At 44.0% G+C, this 16,217-nt stretch overlaps 1 protein-coding gene across 1 annotated transcript in view; it reads right to left on the reverse strand.

Annotated features, from left to right (window-relative positions):
- Window positions 1-13,316: 13,316 nt before the first annotated feature.
- LOC116975564 (contactin-associated protein-like 5) overlaps window positions 13,317-16,217 on the reverse strand; it is a 480,271-nt gene continuing 477,370 nt past the window's right edge. The window contains exon 21 of the mRNA XM_033024851.1: window positions 13,317-13,843. Coding sequence (XP_032880742.1) covers window positions 13,647-13,843 — 197 coding nt within the window. The 3' untranslated portion in view covers window positions 13,317-13,646. The remainder of the gene's footprint in view (window positions 13,844-16,217) is intronic.

Here is a 16,217-nt window from a genome sequence, read left to right on the forward strand (position 1 = left end):
TCAAACTAAATTGTTGAGATATTTTTTTTATCATTCACTGCAGTTATATTTAAAACTCACCAAAGAACTGGATGCCACACTTACAATCCACGTGCCAGTGAGAGCTCGTACAATCCTTATTCAATTTTTAATCTTTTATTTTATTTTATTTCCTTCTGGAAATATATCCAATTCCATACAGTGCCCCCAAAGCTACTTCAAACGGGATTGTGGTTGAATCCTATTACTTTGGGCTTCTTCAATAGTTCTTCTGGTTGAAGAAGCCTTAAGGGCCTGTCCCACTCGGGCGTCATTTGCGCGTCACGCTGGTGGCGGGCGAAGATTTGGTGAATCCCAAAATCCTGGGGCGCCGCGCGCGACCGCGTGTCACTGCCTACGCCACCACGTGCCATGTTGGTCGTGACGTGTAAATAATGTTGTGTAAATGACGTGCTAATGACGCCCAAGTGGGAAAGGCCCTTTATACATCCTCTGCTAACGGTGTGAGTCTGTGTTCAATTTACACACACACACACACACACACTCACTCACACACACACACACACACACACACACACACACACACACACACACACACACACACACACACGCACACACACACACGGTGATTTTTGCATGAAATGGTTTTAATTGTATCCACATAATTACTAACAATAGTTCTAATTTGTCGTTAATGACCAGTAATAGTTAGCATTTTATATATTTTTATTATCATTGTCTATATGTAGTTAACATTAGTAATGGTTACATTGCACACATTTACTTAATATTTAGTTATGGTTATTATTGATTATGCTCAAAAGGAAAACAGATATATAGAATAAAGTGTCAAATCTATCGCATTGATGGGTAATGGGGAATAGGAATGAGCCTAACTGGGGAAGTGTTTCAAATACTTTTTTCTTAGATCTTTCCACTATTCTACACGAGAGTATTGATACTAATAATTATTATATGCTCAAATCTTATGAATGCCAATGGGTGAATTTGAATCCCACTCCCTTAAATAAAATGACAGATAAATGTGTTCGCTGGCCCAACATGGCGCCGAATCCAGGCGACTATTTGCGCGCGAGACACAGAAGCAGATCTACAAACACATTATACAATCGCTCCACACTCTTAAAGCTACACTGTAAATGGCTCGATTGTAATCATGCATTGTCGTTCTGCTGACTGGCTAGCACGCGACACAAGGCTTTTCACTGTACCTCGGCACGCGTGACAATACACTAAACTGGACTGATATAAATATGAACATCTTTTGACGCAAACAAATATTACATGTTCTTGACTCATTCACGGATCTGGCTTCGAACTCTTTCACTCCTGCAGATATTCTTCCAGTCTCAATTGCACCAGGAAAACATCGAGAAGCAGTCTTATATTTCTACCTACAACTCACGTTGCAGTACAGGGATACTACGCAGTTCCAATCGTTTTTTATCTGCAGCGCACACGCACCCAGTTGGAACTTCAGACACGCGGTAACTGAAATATACGCATAAATAAGAACCACAGGTATTTCACTAGACAACCAAATGTCTGAAGACAAATATTTTTAATATACGAGGTGTGTCTCTCCTGTAATTCATATAATACATTCATACACACACACACACACACACACACATACACACACACGCGCGCGCGCACATGCATACATATATGCATGCATACAGACATACACACACATACATACATGCTTACACACATACATAAATGCATACATACACACACATACATACGTACATGCATGCATACATACATACATTTACATACGTACATACATACATACATTCATTCATACATCCATACATACGTCCATGCATACATACAGGCATGTATACATACATATGCACACATATATACGTACATACATACATACATACACATGTACATATATACATATGTACATACATGCATACACATACACACGCACATACATTCATACACACATGCATACATACATAAATATGTACATACATGCATACATACATACACACACATACATCCATACATACATTGTATATTGTTGATACCCATTATATATATTTATATATTATATATTTATTCTCCTAATAAATAATGTGCTCAACAAATTTGTGTTGATGCTTTTTGGAAATTTCATTCCCCATCAGAATAATTGGGAGATGAAGGAGATGGGAGAACAGAATTGTGAAATTGTTCTTCATGGATGGGACCAGTGTCATATGATAGGGCATTTTACATGGGGCAGTGGCAAAACACTAAGGTATTGCATTAATCACTTCTTACAGGAGACTTCCGCTGCGCTGTTGTCAATCGATTGGGATGGGCAATAGGCATATATAGACATTCCCATGTAATGATTAACGGCGTTCCCAGCCTATGTCCATTCCATTTTGGAATGCTCCATTACTTGATGAAATCTGATCCTCAATGTCATCCCTGTTTTTATATCTGAGCCCCGCATCCCTTGATTCCTCGAATGTTTTTTAAATGTCTCGATTAACCAAACGCCCGTATCCCGCAGGAGTAAGAATATCTACACCTCTACAATTAAAACTTCTCTGCTTTTGACCCAAAAGATAGAATAACTCAGCGGGTCAGACAGTATCTCTGGAGAAAAGAAATAGGGGATATTTCGGGTCGAGACCCTTCTTCAGACTGAGAATTTGATGAAGGGTCTCAACCCGAAACGTCACCTATTCCTTTTCCCAAGGGATGCTGTCTGGCTCGATGAGATACTCCAGTTTCTTGTGTCTACCTTCGGTTTAAACCAGCTTCTGCAGTTCCTTCCTCCGCACTTCTCTGCTTTAAATAATCCACTTTTATTCTCAGCCTGTGACTATATTGTTCCAAGGTGGTGGAAATTTTATTCTACCATCCACCCGATGAAGAATTTGAAGAATTTGAAGATTTGTATAGGATTTAATTAGACTACAAACTCGTCTTCCCAATTTCGGGGAGTAGTCTTCTCAACCTCTCCAATCTGGGGAACATGGCTCAGCAGTAGAGTTGCTGCCTTACAGCGCCAGGCGCCCAGATTCAATCCTGATTACAGGTGCTGTCTGTATGGAATCTGTACATTGTCCCCGTGACCGCGTGGGTTTTCCCCAGGTGCTCCAGTTTCCACCCACACTCCAAAGATGTACAGATTTGTAGGTTAATTGGCTTCAGTAAAAGATTGTAAATTGTCCCTAGAATGCAGTATACAGCTAATTCGCGGGGGATCGCTGGTCGGCGCGGACTCAGTGGGCCGACGGGGCTGTTACCACGCTGTATCTCCAAGCTAAACTAAAGCGTTGTTGCAATTTCTCTCAGGGAATCATTTCCTTCACAGACGTGGGAAGAAAAGCAGGACATAGTGGGAGGCAAAGCTACCGAGCTCTCTGTTGTTAACATTAACTGCAAATACCCAAAGAGCCTTTGAAGCGAAAGGAAGATTGAGAATGCTTGTTGCTGGCGATCTCACAGCTTGAGATAACGTTTTGAAGAACGGTTTGTGGAGATTGCAATGACTCATGAAAGAACAATCAATACAAAATCCCCGCGAGATTCCAATTATGATTCAGCATATGTTTGTCGTTCCCTCGAGAAGCTATTGTATCGGTAGATCATCTTTCTGTAAGCTAATGCCTTTCCCACATTCCCGCGACTTACAATGCACGTTTGTTATGTGCAATGCAATATTAAACGTGTCAACTTTCCTTTGACTTGATAGAAATTCTCTTGTGTGAAATTCTTAACAAGTTAGGCTTGCATGAGGAAATGTTATTTCTTACTCTTTTATGGACTGTGGGCATTGCTGGCGATATCAACATTTACCGGCCATTACTAACAGACAGAGGCGTTGGCTGCAATGGGCCTTTCCAGTCTGCTGCAGCTGGGACATTGAAAATGGCAGCAAAACCTGGATGGGAGGTCATGTAGCAATTGTATAAGACGTTGGTGAGAGCGCATTTAGAGTATTGTGTTCAGTTCTGGGCACCGTGTTATATAAAAGATATTGGCCAGGGTGAAATGGTTCAGAGAAGATTCATGAGGATGTTGCCAGGACTAGAGGGTGTGAGCTATGGGGAGAGCTTGAGTAGGCTGGGACTCTGTTCCTTGGAGCGCAGGAGGATGAGGGGTGATCTTATAGAGTTGTACAAAATCATGAGAGGAATAGATCAAGAATAGCACAGAATCTCTTGCCCAGAGTAGGTGAATCGAGGACCAGAGGACATATGTTCAAGGTGAAGGGGAAACATTTTAATAGGAATCTGAGGGGTAGCTTTTTCAGACAAAGGGTGGTGGGTGTATGGAAATGAGCTTCCATCGGAGGTAGTTGAGGCAGGGACTATCCCAACATTTAAGAAACTGTTAGACAGGTAAATGGATAGGACAGGTTTGTAGGGATATGGACCAAGTGCAGGCAGGTGAGACTAGTGTAGCTGGGACTTGTTGGCCGGTGTGGGCAAGTTGGGCCTGTTTCCACACTGTATCACTCGATGACTATAACTCTTGCATATGGACTCACAGGGTTGTTTTTATGCATTCTCTACTCATTCGCGGATCATGGCAATACTCTTGCTGACCTTTACGCAAAAAATGAATTTCACCACACATTGGTAAATATAATAAAGGATCATTGAACCATTGACGTACTAAATAACCTTATACTCCATTCATGAGTCAGCCACATTATGATCTGTCTGCAGTCACATAGGGGCCTGATGCAATGATGGAACATTTCCCTCTCAAAATAACAATGAATGAGATAAATGGTAACAACACTGATAGTTTCTTCATCGCTACTTGTTACTGGTACAAGGGATAGAAGTGGACACTTACCCTTGTTGGTCACGGAAAATGCACCCAGATATGGTGCCCCACTTTTGCGACTGTAACAATCGACAATAGACAATAGGTGCAGGAATAGGCCATTCGGCCCTTCGAGCCAGCACCGCCATTCATAGTGATCATGGCTGATCATCCACAATCAGTACCCCCGTTCCTGCCTTCTCCTCACATTCCTTGACTCGGCTTTCTTTGAGCTCTATCTTACTCTCTCATGAAAGCATCCAGAGAATTGGCCTCCACCGCCTTCTGAGGCAGAGAATTCCACAGATTCACAACTCTCTGGGTGAAAAACTTTTTCCTCACCTCCGTTCTAAATAGCCTACCCCTTATTCTTAAACTGTGGCCCCTGGTTCTGGACTCCCCCAACATCGGGAACATGTTTCCTGCCTCTAGCGGGTCCAAACCCTTAATAATCTTATATGTTTCAATAAGATTACCTCTCATCCTTCTAAATTTCAGTGTATACAAGCCCAGTCGCTTCATTCTTTCAACAAATCACAGTCCCGCCTTCCCGGGAATTAACCGCAAGAACCTACGCTGCACTCCCTCAATAGCAAGAATGCCCTTCCTACAATTTGGAGACCAAAACTGCATACAATACTCCAGGTGTGGTCTCACTAGGGCCCTATACAACTGCAGAAGGACCTCTTTGCTCCTATACTCAACTCCTCTTGTCATGAAGGCCAATATGCCATTAGCTTTTTTCACAGCCTGCTGTACCTGCATGCTTACTTTCATTGACTGATGAATAAGGATACCCAGATCTCGTTGTACTTCCCCTTTTCCAAACTTGACACAAATAAGTTAATACTCTGCCTTCCTGTTCTTGCCACCTCACATTTATCCTCACGTTTATCCACATTAAACTGCATCTGCCATGCGTCTGCCCACTCACCCAACCTGTCCAAGTCACCCTGCATCCTCCTCACAGATCACACTGCCACCCAGCTTTGTGTCATCTGAAACTTTGCTAATGTTACTTTTAATCCCTTCATCTAAATCATTAATGTATATTGTAAATAGCTGCAGTCCCAGCAACGAGCCTTGCGGTACCCCACTAGTCACTGCCTGCCATTCCGAAAGGAACACGTTAATCCCTACTCTTTGTTTCCTGTCTGCCAACCAATTTTCTATCCATGTCAGTACCCTACCCCCAATACCATGTGCTCTAATTTTGCCCACTAATCTCCTATGGGATATTATCAAAGGCTTTCTGAAAGTCCAGGTACACTACATCCACTGGCTCTCCTTTGTCCATTTTCCTAGTTACATCCTCAAAAAATTCCAGAAGACTCGGACTGATCCTGTTACTGCTATCAAAATGTGCCGATATTTCATCTTTTATGATTGACTCCGGCATCTTCCCCACCACCGATGTCAGGCTAACTGGTCTATCATTCCCTGTTTTCTCTCTCCCTCCTTTCTTAAAAAGTGGGATAACATTAGCTACCCTCCAATCCACAGGAACTGATCCTGAATTTATAGAACATTGGAAAATGATCACCAATGCATCCACAATTTCTACAGCCATTTCCTTAAGTACTCTGGGATGCAGACCATCAGGCCCTGGGGATTTATCAGCCTTCAGTCCCATCAGACTATCCAACACCATTTCCTGCCTAATGTGGATTTTCTTCAGTTCCTCCGTCAACCTAGGTCCTCTGGCCACTAGTACATCTGGGATATTGTTTGTGTCATCCTTAGTGAAGACAGGTCCAAAGTAGCTTTTCAACTTGTCTGTCATTTCCTTGTTCGCCATAAGAAATTCACATGTTTCTTAAAGGGACCCAAATTTGTCTTAACTAGTTTTTTCCTCCACATACCTAAAGAAGCTTTCACTATTCTCCTTTATATTCTTGGCTAGCTTACCTTCGTACCTCATCTTTTCTCCCCATAGTTATCTTCTGTTTCTCTTTAAAAGTCTCCCAATCCTCTGGCTTCCTGCTCATATTTGCTATGTTATGCTTCTCTTATATGTTTATACTGTCCTTGACTTCCCTTGACAGCCACGGTTGCCTCTTACTCCCCTTAGAATCTTTCTTCCTCTTTGGAATGAACTGACCCTGCACCTTCTGTATTATTCCCAGAAATACCTGCCATTGTTATTCCACTGTCATCCCTGCTAGGGTATGTTTCCAGTCAACTTTGGCCAGCTCCTCCCTCATGCCTCCATAGTCCCATTTGCTCAACTGTAATACTGACACTTCTGATTTTCCCTTCTCCTTCTCAAATTGTAGATTAAAACTTATCATATTATGGTCACTACCTCCAGCGGTTCCTTTACCTCGAATTCCCTTATCAAATCCGGTTCATTACACAACACTAAATCCAGAATTGCCTTCTTCCTGGTAGGCTGCAGTACAAGCTGCTCTAAGAATCCATCTGGTAGGAACTCCACTAACTCCCTATCTTGGTGTCCAGTACCAACCTGATTTTCCCAATCTACCTGGGTAACTCCCATAACCACAGTAGCATTATCTTTGCGACATGCCAATTTCAACTCGCATCCTATATCCAGGCTACTGTTTTGGGGCCTGTAGATAATTCCCATTAGGGTCTTTTTACCCTTGCAATTCCTCAGTTCTATCCATACTGACTCTTCATCTCCTGATAACTGAGGACCACAGAGCCACATGTCAAAAATGAGATAAACTCAGATGCTGGAGTAACTCAGCGGGACAGGCAGCATTTCTGGAGAGAAGGAATAGATGACAAGACCCTTCTTCAGAAAACCAGCTTCTGCAGTTCCTTCCTACACTCACATCCGCTGCTGTAGTGTACATTCTGTGCCACCATTAAAGGACACATTTCTAGATACACCTTTTCATTTAATATCTCGAAATAATGGGACTTGTGTTCTGCAGCAACTCAGTGGGATTTGAATTTGCAATTTCTGCTTAATGATCAAAAAAATGTAACGTCCAGGTTCAGGAGCAGCTTCTTCCCTGCAACCACCAGGCTATTAAGCACTACAATCTCTAAATAGGCTCCAAACTCTATCGACTTGAAGACATTATTTTTGACTTTATGCTACTATCATCTATTTAGTTATCTGTTTTTTTAATAGAAATACAGAATTTATTTTTTATAGTTCACTACGGGTTTTACAGAGTTTACGTATCTGTTGTGTGGCTGCAAGTCAGAATTTCAAAAGAATGACACTTGATAATAAAACTCCCGTCTCTTGAAAGGGAATAGTCATCGTGGCTTCTTCCATATTTCGTCAAATTCTCATTGTACAACTGATTAAGAAGTGTTACCAATCTTAATGGATTGGGAGCATGTTGTGAATGGATCTCCAGAACTGCACCCACTCCTTTGTGAAGCCAATCTGCCTTGAATATCTACCTTATGACAACCATTATGACAATGATGGCCCCTGAGGGAAAGCAACAATAGAATTAATGAACTCATCAGGTCTATGATCTATATCCCTTGTAAATTTCGACATCTATTATACTGTGTATTGTCACCAAGATTATTAATGACGCTCAACGCATTTTAGTGGAAACCTGACTCTGCCAAGAGCAGCAATTTCGTATGTCTATACACTTATCATATATCTATACACTGCAAATGGCTCGATTGCAATTATGTATTGTCTTTCCACTGACTGGTTAGCGCGCAACAAAAGCTTTTCATGGTACACGTGTCCATAAACTAAACGGAACAAATTTCACACAATGCATCGGCTAAAATTGAAGTAGACTTCTGGTGGATGACTGGGGAAATACAAAGGCTGCACAGACATCTTGTCCTTTGCAGATATCTCTCTGTTTCAATAGTTCTTGTTAGGATGGAGATGTTTGTGAGTGAGCTTTTCCCCCCACTAATTCATCCAGAGGATGTGGTCGCAGTTGGCAATGAATTTAACCACCATTAACTTTAAATGACTTGTTTGCCATTTCAGTGGGTTGTGATCCATGGACAGTGTGGGGTCCATCTGGGACAGTCAAAGCCATGGTCAAAGCATTTCCTTCCCTGTAGCACAAGAGTGAACCAGGTGGGAGGATAATGGTCACCGTTAGTGTACTTATGGTGGACGATACTTTGGGGAACAAAGGGGGGCCCAGCATGGGGGAACTGCCGTGAAGGAGTGTGGGGCGGGGGGAGAACTAAGGAGGATCAGCATTGGGGAGGGGGACGGGGGGCGGAACAAAGGAGGACTGGCATGAGATACTTTGTAACTTTGGCGGTGCCCTTTATGTGGCGACCCTTTGCATACCTTGCCAAATAAAGAATATCACTGTGACTCCTCTCATGTGACAAGAAAGTATTAATTAAGGCCAGTTCATTGGCTATATTTAAGAGGGAGTTAGATGTGGCCCTTGTGGCTAAAGGGATCAGAGGGTATGGAGAATAGGTGGGTACAGGATACTGAGTTGGATGATCAACCATGATCATATTGAATGGCGGTGCAGGCTCGAAGGGCCGAATGGCCTACTCCTGCACCTATTTTATATGTTTCTATGTTAACTAATTAATTAATTAATCAATTCATTCATTCATACTTTCCAATCTAAGCTTAATAACTCACTGATGATTGATTTCCAAACCTGTCTTTGCAGGTAGTTGAACTCCTCTTTAAATTACCAATCCAGATCATTTAATACTTAACTATACTAATGCTAGAATAGTAATGCCAAAGACGAGAGGGCATTGCTTGAAGGTGAGACGGGCAGAGCTTAAAGGACATGTGCGGAGCATGTTTTTTTACACAGAGGGTGATGGGTGCCTGGAACTCTGGTGCCAGGGAAGGTGCTGGAGGCAGATACGGTAGAGGTGATTAAGAAGATTTTAAATAGGTACATGGATGAAGTCATCCAGTCATTCAGCATGGAAATGGACCCTTCGGCCCAACTTGCCCACACCGACCAACGTCCCATCTACACTGGTCCCACCTGCCTGTGTTTGGCCCATATTGCTCAAAATCTGTCCTATCCATATACCTGTCTAAATGGATCTTAAACGTTGCCATAGTCCCTGCCTCAACTATCTCATCCAGCAGCCCCTTCCATACACCCACCACCCTTTGTATAAAAAAGGTTATCCCTCAGGTTCCTACTGCAAATTAGGATATGTAAGGTATTGAGGGATATGGATCATGTACAGGCAGATGAGATTAGTTTAGGAAAGAACTGCAGATGCTGGTTCAAATCGAAGATGGACGCAAAATGCTGGAGTAACACAGTGGGACAGGTGGGATCTCTGGAGAGAAGGAATAGGTGACGTTTCGGGTCGAGACCCTACCGAGACCTCACCCATTCTTTCTCTCCAGAGATGCTGCCTGTCCCACTGAGTTACTCCAGCATTTTGTGTCTATCTGAGATTAGTTTATCTTGGCATGATGTTCGGCACGGACTTTGTGGGCCGAAGGGCCTGTTCCTGTGCTGCACTGTTCCATGTTCTATGATTAACCATCCTGCTACCAAATCTATAGACAATAGACAATAGGTGCAGGAGTAGGCCATTCGGCCCTTCGAGCCACCACCGCCATTCAATGTGATCATGGCTGATCATCCCCAATCCGTACCCCCGATCCTGCCTTCGCCCCATATACCCTGACTCTTGAAGAACTCTATCTAGCTCTCTCTTGAAAGTATCTGAAATCACGGGAGGAAAAAAATGGTAGGAGGTTTCTGGACATATTGCAGCAACTATCATGGTCTGGAACAGGCTTAATGGGCCAGCTAGGCCTTAAATGCCTATTGTTTCCATTTTTAATATTAGAAAGTGTTCGGAAGCATTGGAGGTGTTCATCTCATTTCCCCTGGATGTTTAAGGATCTGACATGAAAATCCTGACAGTAGTTTGTGCTTGGAGAGGAGGTCAATTGTACATCACAAAAATAATTTACAAAGCACTTTTTAAATATATATATATATTATATATATAATACACACACACACACACATTCTATCTATTGAATAATGGTGCTCTTTCAGGCACCACAAGCGTTAAATGGTTAAGTTGCTTCCAATTCCAGATTCAAAAGAAATAAATGTGTATTATGTGAAGGGTGGCACAACGGTAGAGTTGCTTCATTCCAGGGCCAGGGACCCAGGTTAGATCCTGACTACGGGTGCTGTCTGTACGCAGTTTGTACCTGCGTGGGTTTTCTCCGGGTGCTCCGGTTTCCTCCCACACTCCAAAGAGTGTAGGTTATGTAGGCTGTTTGGCTTGGAATAATTGCAAATTGTCCCTGGTGTGTGCAGGATATCGCGAGTGTGCGGGGACCGCTGGTCGGCGCGGAGTCGGTGGGCGGAAGGGGCCTGTTTCCGCGCTGTATCTCTAAGCTGAACTAAATGTCAGGAAAATGCTGTTGAGGTCAGGTCATAGGATTGGAACTCGGAAGTTCATAATATGGAATTAAGTTAAAGCAGTGAAATATTACCATTCTGCAGAGAACGGTGAGTGTACACTTCAGAACTCTTAATCGAGGGTCAAGGAAACTGTTGTGGTGATCTCCCAAAACCTTGACCACAGTCGTCATGGGTAACCGGTACCATGACTACTACCAACATATTAGTTTAATTTCCCCTGATAACTGTAGCCTTGATTTACTAACTATCCACCTTTCCTGGCATGAACAGATACCAATATACCAGAGCCAAACACAGTCTGTCAATGAGAAAAATATGTACAAATCCAGAATCAACAAATTTACCCCCTGGGTAAGCGAAATTTACCCCAGGTTGGGAACCCCTGACTTACTCTAGGACTCAATGGGGGCATCTTGGGCTGCATGGACGAGTTGGGCCGAAGGGCCTATTTCCACGTTGTATGACTCTAATTCATTCATAGGCTCCCCATATTTTAATGCCACCTTAACATCTTACCGAACAAAAACTTATCTATCCCCACTTTGAAACAATTCTGACCCTGAGCCAAAACAACTCCATGAAGCAGCACTTACAGAGGAACAAACAATCACGCATGTAGTCGGACTTCCTGATCATACGCCTGCGCCATAGAACGTCAATTACACACCCAAGTCCACCAGAAATAAAGTTGGTCTTATTGGATTTGCTAACGTCGTATACGCCTGATCCGATCATAGTAATAGCCTTCTACCCTCACAAGAAGACAAAACCTACTCTTTGCAATTCATCTTCAAACGCACGTCTTTAAAGTTGGGTCACACACGTGACAATTCAGCACTTCTCCTAATTCTTCCCAGCTGTTATCAGGCAACTGAACCATCCTACCGCAAGCAGAGAGCAGTCCTGAACTACCACTGTATCTACCTCATCGGGGACCGTCGGATTATCTTTGATCAGACTTCATTGGCCTTACCTTGCATTAAACGTTATTCCCTTATCATGTATCCGTACCCCGTGAATGGATCGATCGTAATCATGTATCGTCTTTCTGCTGGCTGGTTAGCACGCAACAAAGGCTTTCCACTGTACCTCGGTACACGTGACAATAAACTCAACTGAACTGCCTGGTTGTGGAAAATGACGCTGCTTTTTAATAAATGGACCTGTTCTCACGTGGTTTTGTGACTTTTCCCTTCTCCAGTCTGTAAAGCTTCGAGATCACAGTACGTCTACAACTTTGCCCTCTTGTACAATCCTGATATTAATCACTGCAACAATGGCAGCCATACCTTTAGCTTATGTTCCTACGGTCCGGAATCACCCTCCCTAAACGACTCTGCCTCCTTAAAGACTATCTAAAAATCCACCTAATTTGCTGTAACAGGCTGCAGAATACCAACGTACCATATCTCATTTGGTTACACTCATATGAACAACATGGGCGGCACGGTGGCGCAGCGGTAGAGTTGCTGCTTACAGCGCTTACAATGCCAGTAACCAGGTTCTCCCCACGACCAGGTGTGTTCCCTCCGAGATCTTTGGTTTCCTCCCACACTCCAAAGATGTACAGGTTTGTAGGTTAATTGGCTTGGCATAAATGTAAAATGATCCCGAGTGTGCAGGATAGTGTTGATGTGCGGGGATCGCTGGTCGGTGCGGACTCGGTGGGCCGAAAGGCCTGTTTCCATGTTGCAATTCTAAACCAAACCAAAGAAACACTATACATTGCTTTTCCATGTTTAAACTGCTATGTAAATATATATTATTGTTACATCGGACAAAAGGGTTTCAGGGAACTTTACCTCAGACCGAGTTTCACAAGATCAGTGTCGTGGGAAAAACCATTGATGGGGGAATAAAAAACACAAAAGGAAATAAATGGAAGATAAAACTATTATTAGACGCTTATGTGTCATGCAGTAAGTTAATATGGTGTGGCATGGTGGCGCAGCGGTAGAGTTGCTGCCTTACAGCGCCAGGGACCCGGGTTCGATCCTGACTACGGGTGCCGTCTGTACGGAGTTTGCACGTTCTCCCTGTGACCGTGGGGGTTTTCTCCGGGTGCTCCGGTTTCCTCCCACACTCAAAAGACATGTTTCTAGCTTAATTGGCCTCAGTAAAATTGCCCCCTAGCGTGTGGTGTACGGGTTGGTCGGCGCGGACTCGGTGGGTTGACGTGCCTGTCTCCACGCCGTATCTCTAAACTATACTTAAACGGTTATAATGGTAAATTTATTTCTCTGCCGTTCCCATGTAGACATTTAAAACCTCTTCCTTCTCCTCCCCTGAGCTGACCTGAAGATAGCAGGAAATAATACGTTAGAACCCCTGCCCTGTTAAGGCGAACAAAAAGTGTAAACCATTTTTCATGTCCCTACTCTGACTGTAATGTCTGTCCATTTATAGTTCACAGAGTCTGGAGCTAACTGATAGCACAGACAGTATATCCCGGGTGTTATTAATCGGTTATAATAATGAAGAGGGCCTGTGTAATTGTCAGATGAAGTACTCTTTCTTGTCTTCACTCAGGGAATCCTGGTAAATGGAATTGCTCTTCAACGTGGCGTCTGTGGGCTCAGTGTATTCCGCCCTCTTCATTTCGTTGGTGTGGTACGTGCCTTTGTGCTTGTACATCAGGCGGCCCATTACAGCCACAATGCAGAGGATGACGAAGATCGCCACCGCTATTACACCTGCGAATGATGTAGGGAGAAACAAGCATTAGGAAAGCCCTTACACGAGAGAGGACTAGCATCACCCGAGCATTATCTGCGCAACTGCAGCGGTAGAGTTGCTGCATTACGCAGAAACATAGAAAATAGGTGCAGGAGCAGGCCATTCATGTCAACTTTATTATCATTGTCATCCTTTTATCGTCATATTGCAAAGCAACAATTGTACAGTGCAAAATGAGAAGACGTTTCCCAGGGAATACCAGGGATCATCGCACATAAAAACTTAAACATTTCACGCATAAATAAAAATGATTAAAAAAAACAATCCAGTTCCTGATAAAAACAATACGAATAGTTAAAAAAGTGCAGGTTAAAAAAAAGCAACATTAAAATACAAGTAAAAAAAACAGTCATAAATGTCCAGGGCATCTGATTTAAGTGGCCTGAGCCAGTGCCAGAGTTATTACTCAGTGCCAGTTATTAAATTGTCAGTGCCAAAGCAGCAGAATCAGGTGGAGTGACTGTTTAGCAGCCTCACAGCCTGTGGAAGGAAGCTGTTTAGCAGTCTGGTTGTCCGGCTTTGATGCTGCGGTATCTCTTTCCTGATGGCACATACACATACACATACACATACACATACACATACACATACACATACACATACACATACACATACACATACACATACACATACACATACAAGATGCGCAGTGATGGGCGGCGCGACCGACTTCGCAGCGGCCTCTGCAGTCTGTCTGTGTATTTTTTTGTTGTTGTCCCGTTGGGGGTATAGTTTGTAGTGGGTTTTTAAATGTGTATGTGTTTGTAGGGGTGGGGGAAACTTTTAAATCTCTTCCCTGCATGGAGACCCGACCTTTTCCCTGTCGGGTCTCCGTTGCCGTTGGGGCCTAGCACCGTGGAGCGGCCTCCAACCGGAACGACCTGGAGGCTCAAGTCACGGAGCCTGTGGAGCTGTAGAGCTGTGGAGCTGCGGACCTACCTTCGTGGAGCTGGCCAGCTTCGGAGCGTGGAGAGCTGCGGCGGCGCGCTGCTGCGACCCGACTCCGGTGGATGGTGACACCGGGAGCTCGCGGGTCCCCGGTGGGAGACCGCTTTGCGGGGCACCGGCAACGGCGACTTCTCCCGCTCGAATTGCGGGGTTGAGAGTGACCTGGAGCGGGGCCTTACAACGCCCGGTGCGGCTGTAAATTGCCGCGGACTTGCTAGCGCCCGCCGGGGGCTCCAATATCGGGACCCGGGGCAGGGCCTTACATCGCCCGGCGTGGCTTTGAGTGGCCGCGGACTTGCTAGTGCCCGCCGGGGGCTTTGACCTCGACTTCGGGAGAGGAATGGAGAGCAGGGGAGAGACAAGACTTTGCCTTCCATCACAGTGAGGAGGAGACTCACTGTGATGGATGTTTATGTGAATTGTGTTGGTGTGTGTCTTGGTTCTTTTCTTGTATGGCTGCAGAAACCAAATTTCGTTTGAACCTCATGTGAGGTTCAAATGACAAATAAAAGGTATTGTATATTGTATTGTATTGAAAGAAAGTGGCAATGCCTGCGGATTGTGCAAAAAAAAAGCCAGCACTGCCATTCAATATGATCATGGCTGATCATTTAAAATCAGTACCCCGTTCCTGCTTTATCCCCATATTCCTCGATTCCATTAGCCCTAAGAGGTAAATCTAACTCTCTTGAAAACATCCAGTGAATTAGCCTCCACTGCCTTCTGTGGTAGAGAATTCCACAGATTCCCAACTCTCTGGGTGAAAATGTTTTTCCTCATCTCAGTCCTAAATGGCCTAACCCTTGTTCTTAAACTGTGAACCCCTGGTTCTGGACTCCCCCAACATCGGGAACATTTGTCCTGCATCTACCCTGACCAATCCTCTAAGAATTTTAGATGTTTCTATAAGATCCTCTCTCATCGTAAATTCCAGCGGAAACAAGCCCAGTCGACCCCTTCTTCATCATATACGGCGAAGATAGACACAAAATGCTGGAGTAACTCAGCGGTTCAGGCATCATCTCTGGAGAGAAGGAATGGGTGACGTTTTGTGTTGAGACGTTCCTTCTCTCCAGCGATGCTGCATGACCCGCTGAGTTACTCCAGCATTTCTGTGTCTATTTTCGGTGTAAACCAGCATCTGCAGTTCCTTCCTACAGCGCCAGGGATCTGTGTTCGATCCTGACTATGGGTGCTTGTGTGTACAGTGTTTGTACGTTCTCCCCGTGACCCGCATGGGCTTTCTACGGGATCTGCGGTTTCCTCCAACATGTCCAAAGACGTACAGGTTTGCAGGCTAAGTGGCTTGGTATAATTGTAAATTGCCCCTAGTGTGTGTAGGATAGTGCTAGTGTGCGGGGATCGTTGGTCAGTGCAGACTCG

This window comes from Amblyraja radiata, chromosome 7 (genome assembly GCF_010909765.2).
Source record: "Amblyraja radiata isolate CabotCenter1 chromosome 7, sAmbRad1.1.pri, whole genome shotgun sequence".
NCBI classification, from domain to species: domain Eukaryota; kingdom Metazoa; phylum Chordata; class Chondrichthyes; order Rajiformes; family Rajidae; genus Amblyraja; species Amblyraja radiata.